The sequence below is a fragment of the Cnephaeus nilssonii genome (assembly GCF_951640355.1).
Source record: "Cnephaeus nilssonii genome assembly, chromosome: 3".
NCBI classification, from domain to species: Eukaryota; Metazoa; Chordata; class Mammalia; order Chiroptera; family Vespertilionidae; genus Cnephaeus; species Cnephaeus nilssonii.
This window is the reverse complement of record NC_137074.1, coordinates 64266606-64277407: the sequence shown is the minus strand read 5'-3', so window position 1 is coordinate 64277407 and position 10802 is coordinate 64266606. Positions and strand designations below refer to the sequence as shown.

At 39.8% G+C, this 10802-nt stretch overlaps 1 protein-coding gene across 28 annotated transcripts in view; it reads right to left on the bottom strand.

Annotated features, from left to right (window-relative positions):
- Window positions 1-10802, bottom strand: part of ZBTB20 (zinc finger and BTB domain containing 20) — an 899572-nt gene that overhangs the window by 38111 nt on the left and 850659 nt on the right. For 4 of the 28 annotated variants that reach the window (XM_079767027.1, XM_079767028.1, XM_079767029.1 and 1 more), the window contains one exon: window positions 3483-3553. The exons of the other annotated variants lie outside the window; for them this stretch is intronic. In XM_079767027.1, the coding sequence (XP_079623153.1) occupies window positions 3483-3486 (4 nt within the window). In that variant the 5' untranslated portion in view covers window positions 3487-3553. The remainder of the gene's footprint in view (window positions 1-3482; window positions 3554-10802) is intronic. 28 annotated transcript variants of the gene reach the window in all.

Genomic DNA, 10802 nt, shown 5'->3' with positions numbered 1-10802 from the left:
GCTGTCCTCGCTCGTCGGACCACATCTTTTTATATAGCCATTCATTTCTTTGGTTCCCATTTTTACATTTAGTCAGCCTCACACATATCCACTTAATGTAATAAATGCCTACAGGCTCTTTGTTCACTCTCAGTGATATGACTTGCACAAATTTTCACAGAAGAGAATTGCTTCTTGTTTCAACTTCCATTGGGTCTATTCCTTCCTAAAATAGTTCCTTAGGATACTGTTATTATTATTTCTCACTCATGTAAAACAAATTATCTTTGCCAGATTAAAGAATCACGGTGAATCCTCTATAATTGTGTTAATACAAAATATGGCCCCAGAGGGAGGTTCCAATAATCCAGGAAGGAATATTCAGGAGAAAAATCAGCAGACCAAACTCTATGCTCTTTCTGAGACCCCGCCCATGTATTTGTACCATGATAATAATAAGAGCAAACTTTTATTTATTTATTTTTTTTTAGAGCTTACCTTGTGTCAAATCCTATCTACTGGTCTAACTATTATATGTATATTATTTTATTTAATCTTCAGAACAATCCTATAATGTAGGTAGTATTATTAGCTCCATTTTTCAGATGATGAAAGCAGGCCAGAGAAATTAAGAAATTTGCTCAACTGGTGCTAAACGACCTGCTTCTGGGTCAGGGTTTCATACGTAGCAGAGCAGCTCCCTCGCTGCGATCTATTGAAAGTCAGCCTTTTTGAACAAAAAAAAAAAAAAAAAAAAAGAAAAAAAAAAAAAGAAGAAGAATAAAAAGAAAAAGAAATTTGCTCAAGGTCAAACAGGCAGTTGGTGGTAGAGCTGGCATTTGAGTCCAGGCAGTCTGGTTCTAGAGTTCATGCTCTTATCTCCTTAACTATTTTTGCATGCTTTGCCCCTGAATGAAGTCTGGCCCTTTGGTACCCACTGCTGCTGTAAAGCTGTGTGAAAAGGTTTGTTTAGCATGCCCCCCAGCTACTTCTATACATCTCTATGAATTAGCATGGCATTCATCTTTGTTGAATCTTGGGACTTCAATATAGCCTCAGTTATCTAATAAAGAACATATATTTAAGTTTAAAAATGAAAAAAATTCAAGAAGTGAAACAACTTGTCTTGGCACTAACATGTAGAGTTTTCTAAATACAATGTTGACATCGCCAAGGTCTCTTTTATTTAAGGAAAACCATAACCACTGAAACTATTTGAGTCTCTGAAAAAATCACTATCTCTGAGGGAAGTATCAAACAGCTCCCAGTAGAATGCAACAGTCAGCTACATGGAGGCTGTGGGCAGCCTGGCCCATTACTATATTAAAAAGTTGGATTGTCCAAAGATCGAGGGCTGTCCTAGTTCTCAGTACAAAGAAGAAGAAATAGACACTGAAAGGGATGAAGGAGGTTACTTTAGAGATGGAAATGGTTAACAGCAAAAACTATCAATTCTCTCTCTCTCTCTCTCTCTCTCTCTCTCTCACACACACACACACACACACACACACACACAGAGTCTCATGAGGAAAATTCAAACTGTTTGTTTGACTTTAGTGGTTGAGTCTATCTAAACAATCAGGTAACACTGTAGAGGTAATCACACACACACACAATATCTGTTAAATGGTCTGAGTTCTGATTATTGCAGTAATGGTGTCACCATCTTCATTAAAAACCGCAGAGACAAACTCAAACCTGCACTCATATACAACCTGACAAGCCTCTTTGGGTTTTTACAGGAAACCTTTCCAAACATCTCTCCAGTGCACGGTCCAGCAAGGGCTGAGTGGGTTTGCTGAAACGGGAACAGATGCCCTGCCTCTCCTTTCAAGTGTGCCTCGTTCCTCCAGCACACAATGCTGAAGCAATTCCTTTCCCAGGCTTTCTTTTATTTTTTAACACTAGTACAGTGGGAAAAAGTTTCTGCCACAGCAAAGCAATGTCCAGGCTTTTGTGAAACATGTCCTTTTCATCCAATGGGCAATAATGTATAGATTCTAATGGAATAAATCTGAAATACTCTACTGTAGAAGATTTGTCCCCATTGAAAACAAATCTTGATTAGATGATTATTCAGGGACTGTATAAGGAGGAATGGTGTGAAAATGCTGACTCCATTCTTTCCTAGATTGGCACTGAATAGGCATTTGGGCTATTCAAAAAAAAAAAAAAAAAGAAAGAAAAAAGAAAAAAATCTCGCACTCTACAAAACCATACAACTTTCCAAAGATGATGCGTACTTGGAAAGGCCAGCCCACCTAAAACCCCCACAGTGGTATGAAAACAGAAATGATGGCAGTGAAAAAGAGTGAATAAAAATAGTTTTTGAGTGTTTTAAAATAATAACCTGTCTCCTTTTCACTGGAGTACACATACAGAGGCAGCCTGCGATGGCATTCACTAGAAACATGCAAGGAATTCTACTCTGAAAGTGATCGTGCATTCTAAGTTACCATGTTCCTTGGGTGAGCACAATATGGATGGGGCTGAAACAGGAGTGAGCACAAAAGGGAACGCCTGCTTGTGCTGAAATAGGTGACAGAGGGCCCAGCTCTCTGTTTTGTAGGAACCCAGCTGCTCTGTCCCTTAAGCTGCAGGGGTCCGGGATAGGACTTAGCATGAGAATAAAAAGCTGCCAGTGCACAAGGGAAAATGAACAAGAAAGGAAACAGCAGGCAATACACTCTCTTTTAATTAGGTGTGAAATCCAGTGCTTCCTCCATCCGGATATGTAAAATGAGAATAGTGCCAGAGATGCTGTAGAGGGAGATGGGAATTTGAAGTCTCTGTGACTTGGGAGGAAACACCAGACCTCAAATTAAAACCAATAAGAATTTCGGTCAACAGCCCTAAGTCCAAAGGGCCGAAAAGCCCTTGAGCTTTCAATCTGGGCCACCAGGTTCACGTGAGGAAAGTGGGTCAGTACATGAAATAGGGCCAGGGTGGCCAGGCCTCCCCAACCCAGCCTCTTCCATCACACTCTTTTCCACCTTGTACCTCGATACCTTTATGCTGAAGTTGTTCTTTCCTAGATGAGCTGGTAAGTGATGATCTTAAGCCATCACATGTTGGTCACACCAGGAAAGAGCCATTCGTCTCTGGATAGCACAGGGATGCACGTGGTGAATCAGGTCCTTTACTCCCTAAAGCAACATCTGTTGCTCTGCCAAGGGTGGGACTTCAGTGTCTACTTCACCTAAATTCTGCGGGAGACTAGCTGAGGCCTTGTGCTACAGGGGGATAGCGGTTGCTAGCGCAGTTTCCACCATCTAGAGCAGATGGCCCTCTGTGTCTCAGTGGCTTCTTCACACTCTTCGGAGGGAGGGTGGCTGGCGACACTGGGGAAATCACTTTGTGAATGGAAGGCGACAGGCAGAGCAAGACCTCATTTCCTACCCTGTCTCCAGACACCTCGCAAACAGCAGGTGCCATTGCCCCTGTGAGTGAACCATGGGAGGGTTATCAGCCTGTTGAAAGGTGCGCAGCCCTGCTTTACTTACCCATTCCTGAGTGGAAAGGGGATGCTTTGGGCCAGCTGCCAGGGGCTGATCTCCTCTATCTTCCAGATTATCTAGGCCCAGGGTACAAGAACCATTAGAGATCATCATGGTTTTGTGTGTTCTTTTAAAAAATAATTGGTAACAGAATTCTTCTCATAAAACATAAATAAATTGTTCAACTTTCAGAAATTTAACTTTCAAACATATTTTCAGAAATATACCACCTATGAAAGTTGGGGATAGCCCATATGTAATTTTGTAGGCATGACTTCCTATGTTAGTTGGATAGATATTAAAAATTATTAACTTGTTTACAACACCATTATACCTATGATCTCAATACTGCACTTGAATATGTCTTTCATATTACTTAAAATGTCATTCATACATGTAACATTTCTGGAACACATTTTAAGTATTCATAAGTCCTTAAGATGCATACAAGACTTTAGGGGGTGCATCTACATTTTTTTCATGAATGGACATGTTCCTACTTTCATAGGAATAAGGTCAGTGGCTTTTATTAGAATCTTAAACAGGTCTGTGTTCTCCCAAGTTAAGACCCATGGATTGAGAGATTCAATTATCTCTCTTTTAGCAGCTCTTAAAAACTTTCAATAATCAAAGCCTTTGTAACTGATACAACCTTCATCACTGTATCTGATGCATCAGGTCTGTTGAGCTGATGTTTCCCATTTACTTCAAGTTGAGCTGATGTTATTTTATATGATAAGCTCAACAACCTTAGCCAAACTGACAGAAGTTATTACCTTTCAGAAGAGAATGGTTTAAAAATAAAAATGAGACTGAAAGGGAAGAGAGAAAAAAAGAGAAGGTAAATGTAGATAATACTAACCCTAGCTGAGATAGGGTGGAATATAACGAGCCACATAGTTTTATGATTGTTGAAGCCAACCATTATTTAGCAAAACTTGGTTTGAATCAGACTTTTATCAGAGTGGATCCCCTTGGACAGTTAACATAAATCCAGAGAAGAGCTACGAAACAATGTTTAACTTTTTTTTACTGTAAAAGTAAGATTTTGTGGTATATATTGAATAAAACGTAAGTACAAACTAAATATGCAATCCTAATATAGCCAACAAGATAGAGTTCATCTGCAAGCTCTGTAGTACTTCAAATAGGCCACCTGCTCATACTTTCTCTCTCCCTTCCTTGCCTTTCTTCCCATCCATCCTTCCTCCTTCCTCTCTTTCCCTCTTTTCTTCTATTAAACCATTAAGTTCACGAAGCTTCAAATATGGGCAACAAGAGGCCAAAATGGTGAAGCTGGACAACAGGCCTCATAATTTTCAGGCTTATCTCCAAAACAGAACTGCTACTCCTTTTCTGCTTTCATTCTATCCAAAGGTAAAAGCCTTAAACTTTGTCTGAAGGATGAGGCTAGACTGATATTAATAGTGGAATCCAAAGAAAGAAGTAATTCTAGGGAAGTCTTTTTCACGGGGCTCTGGAGGCTCAGTGTCCTTCAGGTAGCCCAGGTCTTTGGTTTACCTGATTTCAAATGAGGTCTGCTGTCATTTCTCAGAGGTGACTAAGAAATACCTGACCATATGTCTAACATTGCAAATACAAGTGATGAGTGAAGTTGTTTTTGTGGTCACTCGAATTTTCAGCCATTAATAAAGGAAATATTCACTGATGGACTCACATCAATGGAAGAAATTCATCCTTAAGGACCTTTGGTATTTGAAATGTACATTAATCAATCAACTTCTCCCAGACCTCACTGCCCAGGAGAAGCTCATTCTACTTTTATCTTTTTGGACCCTGTAAATATCATAACAAACTCAGAATAAAAATTTAGGCCAATTTCATAGGACTTCATGGTATGCTTTTCTATGTAAAATTTACCCCCAGTCTCATACTAGTGTCAATTCCTTATTTTACCTCTATTCTGATTTCTTTTTGATACTTAGATATAAATACATTTCCCAGCGAGTTCCAGTCAAGATGGCAGAGTAGGCAAGTGCTGTGCTCCTCTCCTCCCATGACTACATCAAAATTATAATTTCAATTCTAGAGCAATCTACCTGGAGAACCACCTGAATACTAACAGAACAGAATTCCTATAACTGAGGATGTAAAGAATAGGCCACCTTGAGACTGGTAGGACGGAGAGGTAAAATAGGTTGGTCCCACGCCCTCATGTGGATGTTAAAACTTGGGAGGGATATCTTGTCTGCAGAGGTCACCACCAAGGAGCAAGGGGTCTCAGCCCCATACCATGCTTGTAACTCGGGGATCCAGTGCTGGGAAGAGTAGTCCACACAACACTTGGCTGTGAAGATCAGTAGCAATTCTGTCCCATGAGACCGAGCATGACTGGAAACACAAGTCCTCTTAAAGAGCCTGAGCACAGACTCACTTGCTCATAAGCACTCACTCTGAGCTTCAGCAAAGAGACATCAGCTCAAAGGGTGCCAGAGACATATGGGGAAAGACTGAACTGTGTGTCTTGGGGCAGTGTGAGAGGGTTACCACTGTCTCTTTGTTAGCCCCCTACCCCCATGCAGCTTGCAGGGGCAGGGAGGGCCAAATATGAATCTGCATTAATCAGGAAAACACTGCTCACCTCACCCTGGTGACTCCCTGAGACCTCGTCCCACCCAACTTGTAGCCATTCCCCTCAGTGAGACAGAGGGCTGCTGGAAACCAAGCTGTACTCTTAGAGGGCCCACACAGAGACTCAATCGCTCACAGACACTCACCCTGAGCTCCAGCGAAGGGACAGCAGCTCAAAAGGCATCAGAGTTGTGCAGGTAGAAAATGAATTGTGTGGCTTCAGGATGAGGGCTGCCATTGTCCCTGTGTTGAGCCCTCCCCTCATACAGCGCAGGGGCAGATGAGGGCCAAATCTGCATTGGCATTAACCTGGTGAACACTACTCGCACTACTTTGGTGATTCCCTGAGGCCAAGTTCCACCCAACTCACATATTGCCCTTGGCTCTTTTTGAAGCTGTGTCTCACAGGCAGCCTGGTTCATGCTACAACCTTTCTTAAAAACTCCCCAAGGTCTGCTGGCCCAGGCAGGTGGTGGCTGCCCTCAGTGTGCACTGTGCCTTTTGCCGAGTGGCCCCAGGCCTGGCACAGGTGGCAGCTGGCTTTGAGTTGCAGCATGACCTCTCCCATGCACCTCCAAGCCCAGCACATGCAGCTGTCAACTATGAATCGCTCATTAACTTCTACTAGGTGGCCTTGGGTCAGGCACAGACAGTGGGGCAATGGCTGACCTCAGTCTGCACTGGAACACTCCCAAGAGGCCACAAAACCAACAACCCAGTGGCCAGCCCCAGACCACAAAAAAGCACCACCCAAATAGCTCCACAAATGACATACCCAAAGAGTGATCTCAGAAGGCACCAAATTCCTGCTGTTAATCTTGCTCCATGGGGTCAGCTCAATCTATGGTTGTGGCTAGTCCTCACAGACAGTCAGTCTGAGGGTCAACCCCATCTACTGGTGCTCATGCAGCAATGAAAGCAAAATTACAACAGGAGGGTACACAAAATCTACACAAGGGATACTCTTAGAGTACCAAGTCCACCCAATGTAGGGAAAAAAAAAAAATAATATTGATGGACATAAAGGGAGAGTGATAGTAATACAATTATAGTAGGGGACTTTAACACCCAGACAGAAAATGAAAAGGAAACAGTGGCCTTAAATGGCATTTTAGACCAGATGGATTAAATTAGTATGTTTAGAGCATTTCACAAAGCATCAGAATATAAATTATTTTCAAGTACACATGGAACATTTTCTAGGATAGACTATATGCTAGGACATAAAACAAATCTCCATAAATTTAAGAGGATTGAAATTCTATCAAGCATCTTCTTCAATCACAGTAGTATGAAACTAGAAATCAATTACAAGAAGAAAACTGAAAAATAAACAAACACATGTATTTGAGGCTAAATAACACTTTTCTAAACAATAAATAGGTGAACAATGAGATCAAAAAAGAAATCAAAAGGTACCTTAAGAAAAATGAACAACCCAACAATCTCCAAATCTATGGGACACAGTGAAAGCAGTCCTAAGAGGAAAATTCATAGCATTATAGGCCTATGTCAAGAAACAGGAAAAAATCTAAAAGAAACCACCTAACCTTACACCTAAAGGAACTAGAAAAAAGAACAACAAACAAAGGGTAAAGTTTGTAGAAGGGAGGAAACAATAAAAATCAGAGTAGAAATAAGCAAAATAGATTCTAAAAAATAATAATAATAATAATAGAAAAGATCAAACTCATCAAGAAAAAAAAAAAAGAAGACCCAAATAAATAAAATCATAAATGAAAGAGGAGAATGACAACTGATACCATCAAAATACAAAGTATTATAAGAAAATACTATGAACAATCATATGCCAACAAATTGGACAATCTGGAAAAAATAGATAAATTCCTAAAAACATACAATCTTCCAAGACCAAATCAAGAAACAGAAAATCTGAACAGACCAATAACTACTAACAAATTGAATCGGTAATAAAAAAAAACCTCCCAGCAAACCAAAGTCCTGGCTTCACAGATGACATTTACCAAATATTCAAAGAAGAATTAACACCTGTCCTCAAACTATTCCAAAAAATTCCAAAGGAGGGATGGCTTCCAAGTTCATTTTACAAGGCCAGCATTTTCCTGATTCTAAAACCTGACAAAAACACAACAATGAAAAGAAAATTAGAGGCCAATATCCCTGATGAAGATGCAAAAAATTCTCAACAAAATATTAGCAAACAGAATTCAGCAATACATTTAAAATATCATATACCATGATCAAGTGGGATTTTAATCCTGGGATGCAAGCTTGATTCAATATTCACAAATCAATTAATGTGACACACCACATAAACAAAATGAAGGTTCAAAATCATATGCTCATATCATAGATTCAGCAAAAGCATTTGATAAAATCTAGCATTCAATTATAATAAAAACTCTCAGCAAAGTGGGAATAGAGGGAACATGCCTCAATATAATATGACAAACCCACAGTTAACATCATATTCAATGGTGAAAAGTTGTAAGTATTTTCCTTAAGATCAGGAACAATATAAGAATGTCCATTCTCACCACCCTTATTCAACATAGTACTGGAAGTCCTAGCCACAGCAGTCAGACCAAAAAAAAAAAAAAAAAAAAAAAGAAGAAGAAGAAGAAGAAAGAAATGGCATCCAAACTGGAAATGAAGAAGACTATATAGTTGTCAGTATTTGTAGATGACATCATCTATATATATAAAAGCCTAAGCGACTGAAAGACCGAACAACCAGTCGACCGGTTGCTATGATGCGCACTGACCACCAGGGGCAGATGCTCAACACAGGAGCTGCCCTCTGGTGGTCAGTGCACTCCCACAGCCAACCTCCCGTGGCCGGCCAACCTCCCATGGTCCATCTCCCTGGCCGGCTAGCCCCAATTGGCCAAGATCGGGACTAGGCGAGATGGCCCCCATCGGCCCTGATAACCGGCCAGGACGAGGGACACCACTCATGCATGAATTCGTGCACCAGGCCTCTAGTACTATATGAAGAGAATGCTAAAGATTCCACCAAGAAATTACTAGAACTGATAAATGAATTCAGTAAAGTAGCAGGATACAAAATTAATGTTCAGCAAATGGTTGCCATTTCTATACACCAATAATGAACTATCAGTAAGAGTAATTAAGAAAACAATCTTATTACAATTGCATTAAAAAAAAAGAAAAAGAAAGAAACCTAGGACCCTGGTCATACACCAAAAGGTTGATGGTTCAATTCTAGGTCAGGGCACCATACCTAGGTTGCAGGTTCACTCCCCAGTTGGGGCACATAGAGGAGGCAACTGATTGATGTTTCTCTCTCACATTAATGCTTCTTTCTCTCTCCCCCTTTCTTTCTCTCTAAAATCAATAAAAACATACCTCCAGGTGAGGATTTAAAAAAAAGGGGGCAGAGAAACTGAACAGACCCTTCTCCAAAGAGGACACACAGACAGACAATGGATATATGAAAAGATGCTCAACATTACTAACTGGGGAAGTGCCAATTAAAACAACAATGAGATATCACTTCATATCTGTCAGAATGGCTATCAGCAATAAATCAACAAGTGATAGTGAGGGTATGGGGCAAGTGGAACCTTCCTGCATTGTTGGTGGGATTGCAAATTGGTGCAGGCCCTGTGGAAAGCAGTATGGGTGTTTCTGAAAGTTAAAAATAGAACTACCACATGACATATAAATTCCACTTCTTGGTATTTATTGAATGAAATCCAAAACACTAATTTGAAAATATATGCATCCCTATGTTCATTACAGAATTTTACAATAGCCAAGATATGGAAGCAACCTCAGTGCCCATCAATATACAATTAGATAAATAAATGGTACATATATACAATGAAATATTACTTGGCCATAAACACACACACACACACACACACACACACACACACACACACACACACAATGAAATCTTACATTTGTAAAAGATGAATGGATCTAGAAGATGTTATGCTAAGTAAAATAAGTCAGAGAAAGAGAGATACCACTTATATGTGGAATCTAAAGAACAATACAAATGAACAAATACAACAGAAACAGACTCATAGATACAGAGAACAAACTGATTGTTGCCAGATGGGAGGTGGTGGCGGGGATGGGTAAAAATGGTGAAGGGAGTAATAAATACAATTGGTAGTTACAAAATAGTTATGGGGATGTGAAGTACAGCACAGGGAATATAGTCAATAATATTATAATATTGTAATAACTATGTTTGGTACCAGGTGGGTATTAGACTTGGGGGGGGGATCACTTCAAAATTATATAAATGTCTAACCACTATGCGGCACACCTGAAATTACTATAAAATAATATTGAATGCCAACTGTATTGAAAAAATATTAAAAATGGTAAAAAAGTATATTTTCCTACATATTTACTAATGTGTTGAAAATTCTTTTAAATTAACTTAAATACCTATAGTTATGAGGTAAGAATATAGTCAAACAATCAGCAAGTAATTGACTATCCACTTTATGGAACCTATCTAAATATTCAGTTTGTGGTACTACCAAGCTACATGTTTTCTGAATTCTATGCTTTGAGCATTTGATTCCAGTGGAAGTTCAAACACCTTCTTTCCTCTCTTGTGAACGCCAAGTTTTACTCTGTGAACAAAGGCATTGGGTAGCTCTAATTGTAGACAGCATTCTGAGAGACACCTATGTCCTCATTCTAAAGCTGAAATGAAATGGCTTCTTGAAGAGGGAGGACCTGCTGGACAAAGGAGAAAAGGCAATG